General features: G+C 38.2%; 1 protein-coding gene across 1 annotated transcript in view; it reads left to right on the forward strand.

The window, feature by feature from the left end:
* FRMD4B (FERM domain containing 4B) overlaps nt 1–17485 on the forward strand; it is a 179373-nt gene that overhangs the window by 89671 nt on the left and 72217 nt on the right. Inside the window, exons 4-5 of the mRNA XM_054691932.1 lie at nt 8426–8482; nt 9277–9299. Of these exons, the coding sequence (XP_054547907.1) occupies nt 8426–8482; nt 9277–9299 (80 nt within the window). The remainder of the gene's footprint in view (nt 1–8425; nt 8483–9276; nt 9300–17485) is intronic.

The following is a 17485-nucleotide window of genomic DNA, read 5'->3' on the forward strand; positions in this document are numbered from 1 at the left end:
CTGGACCTCCCTGGTGGCGCAGCGTTTGAGCGCTGGGTTGAGAAGCTGCGGGCAGCCTTTGCAGTGCCGGTTCGATCCCCGGCTGCTCCCCGGCCACCGGAGGAGGGTCCCACATGGCGCACAGACCTCTCCTGCTGCCCGCTGCTCCCTCAGCAGTGTACCTCGGTCCTTCTGCCTGTTCTGCTTCCCGCTCTGGCTCTGGTGAATTCTCTCACCCTCCCCGTGCTTCTGACTGTACCCAGTGCTTGTATAAATAAATAAATCTTGTATAAATAAATAAATCTTAAAAAAAAAAATCAAGTACCTTCTAGCGCTCAACCGCTGTGCCACCAGGGAGGCCCAATCTTAAAAAAAAAAATCAAGTACCTTCTATATGTCAAACACTATTCCGGGTCCTGAAGTTAGAGCTAGGGCCAAAAGAAATTAAAAAAAAAAAAAATGATACCCTTGGGCCTCCCTGGTGGCGCAAGCAGTTGAGCACAGTTCTGTGAAGCCATCCACAGCCTCTACAGCACGAGTTCGATCCCGGCTGGCCGGGGAGCTATCCACATGGCGCAGCAGACCTCTCCTGTCTCTCCCACTGCTCTCCTCAGCAGGGTATTTCAGTCAGTCTGCCTGTTCTGCTCCTCACCCTCCCACACATCTGGCCTGTACCCCAGTTCTTGTATACATGAATAAATAAATCTTTAAAAAAAAATGCCCTTAAGGATCTTACCTACTAGGCAGGGTGATAGAGGACAAGGAGAAAGACAATAAATTAGTAAGGTATATAACACATTAGAAAGTGCAAATAGTTCAGTTGCACAAGTTGCTCACTGTTCAAATTTCCCCTATGGTGCCATGGAGGTCTTGGACCCAAACAAATGAGGATGGCATTGCCACTAAGTAAGAAAAGAAATGTTTCAAGGATGGTTAGGATTTGTTTTTTGTTTGTTTCTTAGCTTCATTGAAGTATAATGTGCATATAAAAAATTCGTGTTTTACAAGTGATAGCTCGATGAACTTTCACCAGTTGAGCACATCTGTATAACTAGTGAAAAAACAGAAAGTTACCAACACTCAGCCCATTACATTTGTTTCAAAGTCATTAATCCACCACAACCACCCACCACCATGACTCTTAATAGCATTTAACAATTTTGACTGACATTGCGTACAAAATATTCTCCTTAATGTCTGACCTATCTTGCTCAAATTATGTTTTTGAGAGTCATCCATATTGTTGTATGTAGTTTCAGCCAACTTGCTTATTTTCATTGCTGAATAATTGTACATCGTAGGAATATACAACACTTCATTTACCCATTGGTGGACAATTGGGTAGCTTGCAGTATTTGGTTATTAAAAATAGCACTGCTGCAGACCTCAGTTCCTGTCTTTTAGTGACTATATATAAATATGCCTGTTAAATGTAGATATAAATAAATGTAGATATAGAAGCAGAATTTCTGGGCCATAGTGCATATAGGTGTTATGCTTTAGTAATCCTTGCTGAAAAGTCAACACAGAACTAACTCGTCTGTCAGAACCGTATGAGAGGAGTATAGTTTTGATGTGTTACATAAAATGTCTGCCTCATTCAATGCAATCAGATATACCACATACGTTGCAAAGAACTGCACCAAAATACTATTTGATGACAATTTCACCATGGGCCTAGAAAATGGGAAATAAAGCAACTAAAACTTATTGGCATTATGTGCCAATTGGTGAAGAAATTTAATTCAAGTTAAATACACTAAAAATAGTAATAATCCTATGTAATGATAATAGCCAGATAAACAATAGAATGAAAAAAGAGGCCGATTTACACAGGGAAATATCAAGTGCTGAGTATCAATCCTCATATGTGTGTAATCTTTATGGTATATCTTAAAACTTTATGATCAATATAAAGCAATTTCTTTAGAGACCTACTGTGATTCCAAAAAGGAAGAAAGACTATGATTTCTTTTTAAAAACTTGACAGGATTATTTTAATTTTTTTTTAAATAAGCGAATGCATATCAAAGATTGTTAGAGAAAATTAAAGCATTTATGTTCCTGGATATTGAGACATATCATAATGGAACAGTGATTAAATGTTATAGAACTACACAAAATGACCAGTGTCCTAAAGCAAAGTAAATCACCGTAGATAAAATGATATGTAGGAATGTAATAAGTGGGCCTCCCTGGTGGCACAAGGGGTTAAGACACAACCTATGAAGCTATCCGCAGCCACTGCAGCATGAGTTTAATCCCCGACCAGGGAGCTACCCACATGGTGCAGCAGACTTCTCCTGTCTTTGTCTCTGGTGAATCCTCTCACCCACCACACCTCTGTCCTGTACCCCAGTTCTTGTATGCATAAATAAATAAATCTTTTTTAAAAAGAATGTAATAAACACTATGTTAAGCATTAGTGCAGAGAGAATGGCATGGAGAAAACCTTTGGCAGTTAGACTTTATGATAAATGCTTAGCTGTACTTCACTTAGTGCTCTAAACAACTTTGTATGCTCAACATTATCAGCTTCCATTTTGCAAAGGAAAAACTGAGTTTCAGAAGAAAATAACCTGCTTGGACCTTCCCCATTCTTCTATTGGGGGAGACAGTCCCCTGTGTAATCTGACTTCACGGGCCAGGAGAACATGTCAAAGGAGAACAGACTGAAAGACACAATTTGTGCCCAATACACAAAGCAAAGAGTTAGTATTGGTGGCTCAAATTAAACATAAGTTCTCAAATAGGTAAATGCATGAAGGATAATTGCACATACAGGCGATAATAAACAATGTGCAATTGCATGGGGAATATTGCAGTTGGTTAGTAATGAAAGAATTACAAATTGAAGTAATTTTTCAATAGTCCTTTCCACTTTCTAATTAGTAAAAATAATTTTGTTTATGTTTTATAAAGGTACTCATTTCCCTAAATTGAAAAAATTGGTAAGACTGTTTGATATCTTCATCTGGGTGTTGGTTATGTGAGTTTATATACATGTCAAAATTCAGTGAGCTGTACACTAAAATTTGTGCATTTTACTGTACATAACACAATAAAAAAGAAGAAAATCACTAAATATTGTAAGTGATGAAATTAGAGTTATTTTTAAGAGTGAAAATAAAGGTAGAAATAATTAGATGCTTCCCAGATTAAGTTTAATATAAAATATTTGGCATAATTGGCAGAAAGCATTTAGCCCACAAATTTAAAATTCAACTTATTTCAAGAGCCAAAGCAAGGAGAAATTACGGTGCTTACATAACTCACAGTGGCCATTAAGATAAAAACAAAGCATCTACTAGAATGAGCACAGTCAGTACTGGTCCTAAAATTTGGAAATTCCTCCCAATGTATAGGGATATTATAGGATGTAATGGACCATGTAAACAGCACACTTAAACTTATTAAAATAATGAGCTTCTGTGGGTTGTTTCTTATATTTTTTCTGACATAAATATGAAATAATCTAAAAATATAGGTCAAAACAGCAGTTTAACCTGGGATATTCTATATAGTTTAATTTTGTAGATGTCTGATGATTCTAACTTAATCTGAACATAAAACCTAGTGAAACTAGAGCTGTGGTTCTCAATTTGGGCAATTTTGTTATCTCCCACCCCCTCTCCCATGATCAGGACATTTGGAAATATCTGGAAACAATTTTGGTTGTAATAAGTGGGGGGAAGGCTGCTGCTGGAATCAAGAGGCCAGGAATGGTGCTTAACACCCTACAATGCACAGGACAGCCCCCCACGTAAAGAATTATCTAACAGAACAGGCAGACTGACTGAAATACACTGCTGAGGGGTGCAGCAGGTGAATCAGGAGAGGTCTGCTGCACCATGTGGGTAGCTCCCTGGCCTGCCGGGGATTGAATACATGCTGCAGAACCTACAGATAGTTTCACAGTGCTGTGCTTCACCCCTTGTGCCACCAGGGAGGCCCCCAAATATATAATTTTTTCCTGAATCATGTCAGAGGAAGTTACACTGTTTAGCCCTAAATATTTCAGGGTTTACTTCCCAGGATCAAGGACATTCCTTACCTAACCATATTCAGCACATTTAACATTGAATCTAGACTGTGCCCATCCCAGTAATGACTTTTAACAACTTTCCAGGATAAAGAACTACGTTCAGTTAGTAATGACTCTCGTCTCTTGCTTTGGAGCATTTCCTCAGCCTTTCTTTCACATTCATTACACACACAGTTTTTGAGAAGTATGGACAGATGTTTTAAGGAATATCCCTCAGTTTGGGTTTGTCTCATGGTTCCTTATGATTAAAGTTAGTGATATGTTTTGGCACAACTGCTAGCCTGTGGTGTGCTGGAGCCAAATAGTGCTAGCTGGTGTCAGATTTCTTCCCAACTCCATGTTCTGCAATGATATATTCATAGCTTGAAATCAGCCATGCACTTTAACTGGGGAAACACATGCAATGAATCAGGACTTACCTATCCACCTCATTTCCAATTGTAAAACATTTACATTCACCAAGACAGTACTGTATTTAGATGAAGCGGTGTTCTCAATGCCTGCTGTTAGGAGGAACAAGATGTTGGTCTTTCCAGTTATTGGTGACATCATCACTTGGTTATGATGATATCTCAAGTTTCTCCATTGAAAAATTACCATTTCCCCATTTGTAATTAATGTTCCCCTATGGAGAGATATTTTATGATTATATAAATATCCTGTTCTGTTTCTCATCAAACTTTCACCCAGTAGTTTTTATTTATTAAAAACTATTGCCTGAATCAGTTGGTAGCATGATTGTTGCAAGTAGAAATTTTCTTTCTTTTTTTTTCAATTATTTGTTGATGTTTGAGTTCATTTTTTTATTTAATCCAAAATAGTAATAAACTAAAAAACTTGTAAACAAATTGAGATCTTCCAGTTTTTCAAGTAGCTTTCAGTCCTAAGACGTTAATGTGCATTGCCATGGTGCAGAGTAAGTACCACATCAACACAGATCAAGCAGGAATTATCTTCAGAAGTAATTTTCCCATTCTGCTGTGGATGGTATGTTTGATGATAACATACTGTCTCACCAACAGTGGAGGGAACATTTGGAGTAATTTTTCAGTTTTACCTGCTACCATAGAAAGCTAATTGGTGCTTGGTAGGGTGAAAAGAGCACTAGACAGGGTGTCCAGAGGCACCGCTGTTATGGGATTGGGTGGTATACTCCATTTCCTGACCCCAGTGCCATCATCTGTAAAATATTAAGAGTCATATTTTCACTAAATTCTCTTTCAAGTTCTAAGGCTTTCTTTTATTCTGTTTACCTACTTAAAAATTAAAATTTAGAGTTCAATTAATTAAAGTGATATCTTGGTCAACTGTGCCAACAAGTCAAAGACAAAAATAACATGTCTAAAGCGGAGCCTGAACCCAGTGACCTGGCGATTGAATTCATAATCCAGCTAAATTAGCCATGAGAGTGTAGCACAAGGTCTTGATACTGTTTCATATTACCTTTGTGTATTCAGCCACATCATCTGACTCACTTCTCTGCTTCTCTTTGTTTATCCTTGACAGTCATGGAAACCCACTAAAGGATCCCGTTACCTCTCTGAGAAGATCCCTCTCTCAAGTGTTAGCTTGCCCAGTACCTATAAGATTACCTCTGTTGCCACGGTTATAAGTGAAAGAAATGGTCTGTCCTGGGGCAGACTGTAGTTTCTAAAGAGTCTTTACACTTCAGGAATGAAATTCTGGACTTCGCTGTAAGATGTAATTAAATCTCACCCTACAAAATTGCTGAGAACTGGGCAAATAGTATTATTCTTTTCTGTCTTAAAGATTTATTTATGCATACAAGAACTGGGGTACAGGCCAGAGAGGTGCAGGGGATGAGAGGATTCACCAGAAACAGAGTGGGGAACAGAATAGGCAGATTGACTGAAATACACTGCTGAGGGGAGCAGTGGGCGAGACAGGAGAGGTCTGCTGCACCATGTGGGTAGCTCCCTGTCCAGGGATTGAACTTGTGCAGCAGTGGCTGTGGATAGGTTGTGTCTTAACCCCTTGTGCCACCAGGCAGGCCCCAAATAGTATTATTCTTATATGATTCATTGTTTGGTGAACTCTATGCACAAGGCAAGTAATTTTGGCAGTCAGTATTAGAAGACAAAATATATCCTTGGATTTTCAGAGAAGTGGTTAATTGGAAGGTGAGGTAGGGAGTAAGATACATAAAAGAATGTGGGGCACTGCCAAGCCCTGCATTCTCTTCTCTCCCCAGAACAAGATTCTGATAAATCCACCCCTCCAGCCCACCGTCTCCTCCACAAGACTGGTGTTAGGGCCACTGGTGTAGGTAAAAAGATCTACAGGTGAATTGTGTATTAGTCTCCCCAATCTTCTGGTGCTGTCTGAGCCTGGTACGTTTCATGCTTCAATTCCTCATGTCAACATTTTTAATACTTAACGACCCTTCTAAGGTAGAGAATTATTTGGCTGCTTCCTTAAGAATATCTATTTGAGGTCTTTTTATCTACTGAATTTCCATATACTAAATTGAAAAGTTGTTGTCTAAAATAGTATTCAGATGACTCATCTACGGTTCTGATAGGCAAAGGGGGTCATGAGATGGCAGAGGAACTGGCAATTATGTTCAATATATTTTTTCATCTTTAGTTTTTTAATATCCTAAATAATCTACTTTTTTTCTTTTCTAAGATTTTAAGGCAAATTTGATTTTTACTTTGGTTTCAGGCCAAATTTCAAATTGAAAGATGTTTTCAAGTTCCCCCACTTAAACCCCCTACCCTGCAAAGTTTCTTTTTCTTTGAGAGTAAAGAATTTAAACTTTTTTAAAATTTAATCTTGATCATCATCCACCTCACTGTTGGATTAACTATTTCATCATCTTTGACTAGATTAGAAACCCCCTGTCTCTTACCTGAAAGACAGAGGGTAATTGATTCCTACAATCAACCTGGCTTCTCTTTGATTTTATAATCTGTTTCCAGAGATTATAGGCGAGCTTTGAATTCCAAGGCTCTGGGCTTGTCAGTTTTCGAAGCAAAAAACTTTGAAGCAAATTCCCTGCCTCAGGTTTCAAAGGGAAACTTAGATGTTAGAGGATGATATTAATTTGTTTTCATTTTTGTAACATAAGGGAATCAAAAATTATTTTCATTGCTGACATTGTAATTGCCTGAGTTTGTGTTTTATTTTATTTTATGGTTTTCAAAATAATTATTGTTATTAGTTTGTTTATTTGAGAACTCCAGTCAGATCACTTGGAAACCTGAGAGAAAAGCATAATTCTTTCAGAAATCCTTACTGAGTTCATTGCCTTATAAACATACCTAGTTCACATTTACTTTAAAGCTATTTAATTACTCACCACCAATGCACTTGGCATAACTAGAACACTCTCTAGTGTGCATTCAACAGGTAGAAAGGAGAAAAATAGAGTATAGGGCAAATTCCAGGCCCCTGAGTTTCAAGAACTAACCATAGTGCTGTTTCAAGAACTAACCATAAAAGATTTAGGCAAGGAGGTGCTTCTGTGGAATTGTGTTAGTGGGTGTTCGTTTTTATAAACTAGCATAGAACACACATTTTTTTAATAAAGATCCCTCTATATTGCTCATTGTAGTGCAGGAATGATATTTATATATATCATCATATTTAACAAATAAATGAAGGCACATATGAATAATACTGATAGAAGCAATACCCCTCCACACATCCCTCCCAGGCTACTAAAAAGGCACTCTTATTAAAGCAACGTCCACAAGTCCTACTTTTCTGTAGGACTACTTTTCATCCTGAAGGAAGAAGGAAAAGTCCTACTTTTCATCCTGAAGGATGAAAGAAATGAAATAATTAAAAAAATGATAAATTAGATTCATCAAACTTCAAAATAAAGCAACAGAATTTTACTCCTGAAAGCATTTGCTGTAAATGAGTTTCTAAACTTTACATTTTATCTATAACATAAAACTATTAATTCAACAATGTACCATTGATGCAGAAGTAAATTTATATTTTTAATAATAGTTGCATTATGTTTAGAGAGAAATAACCATGCTGAGACACAGAGAAAAAAATTATCTCAAGAAAATTCTGAACAAACTAATCTCTAAAAATCTGCAGAGCTTAGAAATGAATTTGTGGGGATAAAAATTATTCATCTAGAAGTTGTCTGAATTTCTAGCTTCAAAGTCATTTCTATTTCTTTCAGAATACTGCTCTCTAAACAAAAGTCCCCCCATTAATTAAGCACACACACAAGATAGGGCTTCCTTTTAACCTTCTGTGTGTCTCTCCACGCCCCCCTCCCTTTCTCCTGCAATGGTATGATCTGCATTTGTTCATAAACTGGAGGTGCCAAGCTGTGACAGCTTCCCCAACTCCAGAGCCGTTTACTACAACCTGGGGCCGCCTGTGTTCAGTGATGCTTTCCTTTTCCACCAACAGGGGCAAATTGAAGTAGACAGTGAAACCATCTTCAAGTTAGCAGCACTTGTTTTACAGGTAAGAACTGACAAACTACCTCTCACCCGCTTCTTTTTGTTGGTTTTGTGAACTGCCTGCAACTCTGAAACTTTTGCATGGGTCAGTGGCTGATGGATTTTTAAGCCAGCTGATTGCTTGCCAATGAAAAATGGGAACCACAGTTTTCTGTTTTAGAGTAGTCTGCATAAGCTGCTGTAATGAGGTGGTGTATGTCTCAAGGGAAAATGAAATTTAGAACTCCTCAAAGGGATGAGTTCAGACCATATTTCTGCAGAAAGGCTCTGTGTCCCTTGTTTGGGAGAGACAGAATTTGTTAGAACATTTATAATTTTCATTTACATTTGGTAAGTTCTATATACATTTTATTAAGGTTGAGTTGAAGAGTTCTTTGATTCTTAAAAGGGCTAGTAGCTGCAAAACAATGTGGTTTCCATGCTGGTTTAAAAGGGAAAACAAATAGCATGTGTTGATTTACTTGTGTAATAGATTAAAAGGTCTGTGTCCAGACTCAAAAAAGGGTGCTGCTCCAGTAGACAATTTATCACGTGATGTTAGAAACATAAAGGAGAAATAATTAGCTGTGCTTTTTCAGATGTATTTGTGTCTTCTGTTATAAATAAGAAATATTCCAAGGGTATTAGGTGTTCTTATCAATGCCACATTCTCCACAGTCACAGGAGAAGTTTTCCTTGTGCACATTTTTCAAAACAAAGCTCTGGCACTTTAAGAGAGGAAAATGATCAAGAGGAATATTTGTTTAGCTTTACTAACATAAATACATATTGATCATCCGTCTTTGTTTTTTATTTCAGGAAGCCAAGGGGGATTACACCAGGTAACAGTTCCTTTTCTGATATTACTATGCAAAATAACCCTAGCTGAGTCTTTTTATGCTGTTATTTTGAATAACAATGGATGCAAAATCAAAAGAAAATAGACCCCAATGCCAGGGACTGAGATCTCTCCCACTTCAAATAGAGACCTATTCTTTTTATGAATGAATCTGGGAAGGAAGCTCTCTTAGAATTTATCAAGCCAGAGTGACAGTGAATTGTAATCAGAAGCCCTCCCAAAGTTCTTTTTACTGTCATCTGTTCCAAAATGAAGAAATCTATAAAAAGCTTGGGTAGCCTGTGTTGAGTTTTTAAAACTTATAATAATCCTGTGTTTGAACAGTTATAACGTATGCACAAAAAGATTAAACCCATCAGCTGCTTAGTTAAGGGATTAACAGAGGCTTGCTTTTTGCAGCTGCCCCAAAGGGGCCTGACCCTCCTACTCTTGACCTAACTGTTATATTGCTGCCACTGAGACACTTACTAGTTCGAACTGCCTAAGTGACCACATTACCAGAGGAGTGTTTATATTTGAATTCACCCTCTACCTGCTCCATTCTGTCCTTTCAATGCAATACTTGTAGTTGGAGAAGTAAAAGCGGTTAAAGGTGGAGGCAAAGTCTTCAATTAGAAACAGCTCATAGGCCAATGGCCCATTGAAGGCTTTGCCTCTGCCGTGTTAATGTTCTACTCCCAGTAAACTTTACCCGTAAATTATTTACAGATCAGCTAGTGCTCATTCCCAGCCAACTCTTTAACAGTGTGCTCCTTAACGGACTGATAACCAAATAGCACCTTTCAAGCTTGAAAACTTGCAGTCAGTATTACTTCACTTCAGAAACTGCAAGCACTTTCCTCATCTGCCTGTTTGATTAGGTGGAAAAACAGAGGCGTCCAGTGAACACACCGTCATCCACTCACCACATTCTTCTATTAGCTCCTGTTTGTGTTGTGTTTTTTTTTTTTAATTTAGGTTAAGAAATGTGCTTTGAAGGAATCATGAAAATCAATAAACAGCAATTTTTTTTAATTAAAAGAAAATGTCATGGATAAAGGGAGAGATGAATTGGTTTCATTCACATCAGAGCTTCTATGCACAACACTATTGTCTCTCCTAGAGGAGCTGTAGTTCCTGGGAAGAGCAGATATTTGAAGAATGCCATTGTAGAGGGGAGTCTGAAGTTGATTTATAATTGAGGGCTCAGGGCCAAAAGCTCACTCCTGGCAGTGTGTGGACTCCTAACCCTCCCTCCTCCACTCTCTCTGTCTATCAAGCAGGCCAGGTACACCCTCTGAGCTCATTTCCTCATCAGGAAAATGGCACCTACCCCACAGGACTGTTGTGAGATTAAATGTTTGTAAACATTGCCTAGGGCAGTATATGGCATTTAGCAAGCTCTCTATCCACTTTGGCTATTATTGTTATTGTTGTTGTTATTATTATTAATTATTATGGTGTCATTATTGCTCCCATATTCATCATCATCTTGTGTCTTGGCAACTTCTGAGAACTGAAAAGACTTTAGGAACTGAGATGGGTCAGAAAAACTGTTAAGGAAAGAACAGAAAGGGCCTCCCTGGTGGCATAAGGGATTGGGACACAACCTGTGAGGCTGTCTGCAGCCACTGCAGCATAGGTTCAATCCCCGGCCAGGGAGCTATCCACATAGCATAGCAGACCTTTCCTGTCTCTCCTGCTGCTCCCCTTAGCAGTATATTTCAGTAGACCTGCCTGTTCTGCTCCCACTCTGTCTCTGGTGAATCCTTTCACCCCCCACACCTCTGGCCTGTACCCCAGTTCTTGTATACGTAAATAAATCTTTAAAAAAAAAAAAAGAAAGAAAGAAAGAATAGAAAGAGAAAGGTTGATACCATAAAGCTTCCTTCCTTAGGGAAAATCATGTGTCTGGGGCAGAAGAGAACTTAAGGAGCTTAGTCCTTTTAACCTTAAGACTTCAGAGTTAGTAAGTTTGGCCAAGACCAAACTACTCCTTTTCCTAACTTCTGCTTGTTCATCGTGGTTTCCTGAAGAAATGAAGAGCACTGTTCTGAAGTTCTCTAAATCATGCTGAGTAGTAGAATGAGCCTAGGTGTAGGAAACTAGCAACAGGACCTTGAGTGAGCCAAGGTCCTAGCCTCAGTTTACTCATCTGTAAATTGGGGTTAATGAAAATGACAACTTTGCAGGCTGATTTTAAGGAGATGAGTGATGTCGAATGATTTTGTGTAGTAGACATTGTATTATAAGCACTAGTTATTGTCAATGAAGGTGAACAAAAGAATAAGATCTGTGAAACTTTAATCACTGGGTCTTCAATGAAGTAAAATTTTGGTTCTAGCTGCTACTCCTACCCTATCTAATCTCCTCCACCCTTGAATCAAGAGGATAGTTTTTTCTCCAAAGTTTTGTTATAAAACTAATTTAAGAAAACTAGGCAAAATAAAATACCCTGGGAAAATGTTTATAGTGGGTAGAGAAAAGACACTAGTACCAGACAAATCCAGGTTTGCCTCTTGTTTCCTGTGTAATCTTAAATAAATTATTTAAATTCTCCAAGTCTCAGTTTCCTCCTCTGTAAAATGGGACTTATATTAATACTACATGTCCCATAGGATTGCTGTGAGGATTAAGTTAATTAATATTTACAAAACACTTCTAAGAGTTCCTGCAGTTATCATTTTAATAATATTCCATTAAATTGATGAACATAATTTACATGTCCTATTGTAACAAATATGTGTTGTTTCCAATTTTTTGCTAATATAATTAATGGTGTGATGAACTTCTCTTTGTAGTTAAGATTGATATTACCTGTGATTATTACATTTTTCAGTTCTCAATCTTCTCCATCCAACCAGATTATAAAAGTATACATGTGTGCACATTGCTTGAATGTTTATTACATTATTTTAAATGCCCATGTCTGATTTCATTCCACCATGCAGAGGATACTTTTTCTCTGTTTTAAGCATAGAATGTTAGGGCTGCCTAATACCTTGCATTTATTTATTTATTTATTTTGGGGTTGGGGTATTTTACATCTGTGTATATCATGCTGAAAATAAGTCTATCCATTAAGTAACTTTTCAATGCAGAGAAAATGAGTTCTCCTTCTAATTGGTGAGTATATAGGTAAATGGACAATTATCCTGACATCTTTTTTATTGTACTTAATCTACAGATATTTATTATTTTATTTTTTAATTTTTTTAAAGCAATAACATTATTCCCCACCACTATCCCTGTTCCTTTCCCTCTCCTTCCCTCCCTCCCCACTCCCCCTTAACCTCAGAGCCCTCAGGATGATTTGTTGATATCCAAGAGCTCTTGTGTTTTATGTTTCAAGTGTCTGTTAAATGAACATCCAATATTTGTTTATATCATCCTGACTTGCTTTACTGTAGATCATTCTTTCAAATTCCCTCCATTTTGTTGAATATGTTCAGCCATTCTTTATGGCTATATAAATGTTCACAGTTGTGTATGTACCACATCTTTTTGATTCAGTCATCCATTAACAGAGGTTTAGGCTGTCTCCATATCCTAGTTATTGTCAATAATGAGTGCTGAGAATATTGTAAAACATATGATTTATTGGGGGCCTCCCCGGTGGCGCAGTGGTTGAGCGCTGGGTTGCGAAGCAGCCCGCAGCCTCTGCAGCGCCGGTGGTTCGATCCCCGGCTGCTCCCCGGCCACTGGAGGAGGGTCCCACATGGCGCACAGACCTCTCCTGCCGCCCGCTGCTCCCCTCAGCAGTGTACTTCGGTCCTTCTGCCTGCTCTGCTCCCCGCTCTAGCTCTGGTGAATTCTCTCACCCTCCCACGCTTCTGACTGTACCCAGTGCATGTATAAACAAAACAAACAAACAAACAAATAAATAAAACATGCCTCTATAAAAAAAAAAAATTTAAAAAAAAACATATGATTTATTTTTGTTAATGGTCTCATATTCTGTGGATACATACCTAAGTGGAACTGCCAGGCTGTGCAGAACTTTCATTTTTAATTTTTAAAGGTAAATCCAGATTGCTATAATGTGGTTTCAACAGATCACATTCCCATCAACAGATCACATTCCCATCAACTCCTTTTTCTCCACATCTCCTACACTTATTGTTGGGGTTCTTTTTTTTTAAAGATTTTATTTATTTATGCATACAAGAGCTGGGGTACAGGCCAGAGATGTGGGGGGTGAGAGGATTCACCAGAGACAGAGTGGGGAAGAGAACACAGCAGATTGACTGAAATACACTGCTGAGGGGAGCAAGGGGTGAGACAGGAGAGGTCTGCTTCTGAATATCCTCTTTAGTAAATTGTCCTTTAGTGAATTTAGCCCTTTTGTTGATTGGATGTTTTTTGTTGCTGAATTGTATGGACCTTTTATATGTATTGGAAATTAATCCTTTATCAGTTATAGATTGTGTTTTATACATTATGTATATATATATATGTTTTCTCATTCAATAGCGTGTCTATTTAATCATCTTGTATTTTCTTTTGTTGTATAGAAGTTTTTTAATTTCAGGTAGTCCCAATTGTTCATTTTTTAATTATCTTGCCAAAAATATTGTTATTGTTGATATTGTAGAATGCTGTTTCCTTATTTATACTTTTTCTTGTTGCTCTGTCCATTGTTGTAAGTGAAATATAAAGTATCCTAGTATCACTGTGTTGTTATTGATGGAAACTTAGAGTAGAAAATTTAGGATAGAAGTTCTCACAAGGTCAACAACAGAGGTAGGGGCAGAAAGAATTACCAGTTGTTACAGAAAACCAACCCCATCCAATCCCCAAGTGATAAATTCTACAGAATAATTCCATCACAGAGCAACATTAAGGATACCCCTTGCTCTGAACCAGCAGCTCTTTGGCCGACTACATCTATACAATGTCTTTTTTTTTCCTTAATAAACCTTGCAATGTGCGGCTGAATGGGAGGGGGGGGTTCTCTGTTGAATTCATTCTCTAAGGAACCCAAGAACCCCACACACCGAGTCCCAACATCACCAATTTATCTCTTAAGTTCTGTTATTGTCTTAGGTATCTTGGTGCTCTGAGTACATTTATATTTCTAAATGTTATTTCTTCTTGTTTTATTAGACCTTTAAGCATAATATAGTGTCCTTCTCCCATCTTTTTACCTTTCTTAATTGAAAGTCTATTTTATCACATATGAGTATAATTGTTTATGATTTTTTTGGTTGTTATTTGTATAAATGTCTTCCAACCTTTAATTCTAATCCTATGCTTGTCTTTGTTGATAAAGCGAGTTTCTTATAAACAGCAGAAGGTTAGGCGTTGTTTTGCAATTCATTTAGCCACTTTGCATCTTTTGATTGGTAAGTTCAAGCTGTTTACATTTAAGGTAATTATTGAGATATAAATGCTTATTACCATTTGTTATGTTTTTGGTATTTTAGTTTGTCTTTTTTATTTTTTTGAGGGTTTCCTATTTTGTTTGGTTTAGATTTCATTTCCATTGTATTATGTGTTATTTCTATTATTATTTTTTGTTTGATGTTTCTACTGAGGTTAGTATATGATGTATTTCTGCCACCCATTGGTCTGGTCTCCGGCTGGTTCTAATGGGCCACATTATTACTTTCCTCATTCTCCTACTTCCCCACCATAATAAGTAACTTAGGTGTTCTGTCACCTTGATGTCATTATTCTGTTGCTTTGTAGTAACTCCCTTAGGATTTTTTTTTTTCCATCTGTGGCTTGGTATTGATAAATTATTTCAGTCTTTGCTTTTCAGTGAAGGTCCTTATTCTTTTTCTATCTCAATAGTTAATCCTTCTGGGGAGAGGACTTGGACTAGAAGTCTTTTTCTTTAAGTACTTTGAATATCAATTTCCATCATTTTATCCTTGCAATGTTTCTGTTGAAACATCTGCTTGTAGTCTTATTAGTGTTCCCTTATAGGTTACCCTTTTTTCCCTTGATGTTTTTAGTATTCTGTCCTTTTGTTGGTTCTTGATAGCTTTATCATTATGTGTCTTGGTGTATGTCTATCTGGCATTTTGTTTGAAACTCTTTGGGTCTTCTTGGATCACAAGATCTGGTTCATTTCCCAGAGTGAGATGACTTGAAGTGGTTATTTCTTTAAATAGGTTTGCTATGCCTTGCCTTTCTCTTTACCTCCTCCTTCTGGGATCCCCATACTATTGATATTATCTTCCTTTAAGTTGTCTCGGAGAACTCTTTTTTTTTTTAAAAAGATTTATTTATTTATACAAGCACTGGGTACAGTTAGAAGCGCGGGGAGGGGAGGGGGAGAGGGGTGAGAGAATTCACCAGAGCCAGAGCGGGGAACAGAACAGGCAGATGGACCGAAATACACTGCTGAGGGGAGCAGCAGGCGCAGCAGGAGAGGTCTGCACACCATGTGGGACCCTCGCGGTGGCCAGGGATCGAATTGGCGCTGCCGAGGATGCGGGCAGCTTCACAGCCCAGCGCTCAACCGCTGTGCCACCAGGGGAGGCCCGTCTCAGAGAACTCTTTATGTTTTCTTTTTTTTAAATTCTCTTTTCTCTATCTTGTTCTGTTCTTGTATTCAAATTCATTAATTCTTTCCATTGCTTCTGTTTGTCTATTAAGGCCATCGATTCTATTTTTTATATTAGCTATAGTGTTTCTTAACTCCATTATTTCTGAATACAATTGCCTCATATTTTCATTATTTTTATTCTATTGTTGTTTTATGTCCTCCATTGCTTTTTTTAAATATTTATTTTATGCATACAAGAACTGGGGTACAGGCCAGAGGTGTGGGGAATTGAGAGGATTCACCACAGACAGAGTGGGGAACAGAACAGGTGGATTGACTGAAATACACTGCTGAGGAGAGCAGTGGGCGAGAAAGGAGAGGTCTGCTGCGGCATGTGGGTCACCTCCCTGGGCCAGGGATTGAATTTGTGTTGCAGTAGCTGAAGATTGCTTCATAGTGCTGACGCTTAACTCCTTGTACCGCCATTGTTTTTTTAAGTTCCATCTACATTACCTGGACTGTTGCCCTGAATTACCCTTCTGTCACGCTCTGCAACTCCACTGAGTCAGGACTCCTTTTAGGTTTTTTTTGTTATTCTTGTTCTGTCATTTGGACTATGTTCTTCCGTCTCTTCAGTTTCAATATATTATGGGTTTTAGTAAGGATAAATTTTCAAATGTTGTTTTTGTAGTTATTAGAGCAGTGGAGGGACTGGTACCAACAAGAGGTATAAAAGAGGACAGTGGCAATAAGCATCAAAGTATCACCTTCAGTAGACACAGAACTTGAAATTCTTGTTGCAAAGTGTTCTTTGTGAGGAAAGGGGGTAGATGGTTTGAATGTCTCAGCCTGGGGTGGAGGGGAGCAGGTCTTTCAGATATCTCAGCCTGGACTTTAGTCTTAGTCTCTTCCATAAATAAGTCCAGGTGCTCTGACCTGATTCAGGCTACAGCTGTTCTGTGGTATGAGCCTCAGATTCAAGCCAACTCATTGCTCTGTGCCTGCACCTCTGCTGCTCTCCTGGAATGCACCCTCCACCTGGGTGCTTGCTCATGCATCCTTTTATCTAGTGCAGTGCCAGGCTTTAGGAGCTCTGATAATGGCCTTTGCCCAACTCAGTAACTGCAGGGGGCTGGGCAGTGCAGCCACGCCTCCCTCTTACAGGTTGAACTCCCACATTATTACTTTAAACAAAGTTAACTTAGAATTATTCCTACCCCTTTCATTGGGGCTAATGATCCTATTGGTACACTGATAATCAGTTTTTCCCTCAGGGATTTTGGCTTTGTTCTGCATCACTTTTGTTGTATGTGTTTGGGGGAGGCCTAGAGTCTTCACTCTGCCACCTTCTTCCCAACACCATGCATTTGAACCTTCATTTTATAACTGAGAAACTGAGGGGTGGTATATTCATGCCAATCCAGGTGGACATTTTCCACCACAATTGTTATCATTATCATTCAACAAATAAATAGTTTGGAAATTTAGGTTCAAAGAGATCATGACACGTACACAATGAACATGCAGATCTGTTCCAGTTTCATCATACACTACTGCATACACAGAACCCCTAGTTATCTTCCTGAAACATACAGTCATCATTGTTGACTTCCAAAAATTTCTTGCAGTTTTTCATTGCACAGAACCCACCCTCCAACAACCCAAACTGGCATTCAAAGCTCTAGTTAGTGGGA

This window comes from Talpa occidentalis, unplaced genomic scaffold (genome assembly GCF_014898055.3).
Source record: "Talpa occidentalis isolate TD23 unplaced genomic scaffold, MPIMG_talOcc4v2.1 talOcc4.10, whole genome shotgun sequence".
NCBI classification, from domain to species: domain Eukaryota; kingdom Metazoa; phylum Chordata; class Mammalia; order Eulipotyphla; family Talpidae; genus Talpa; species Talpa occidentalis.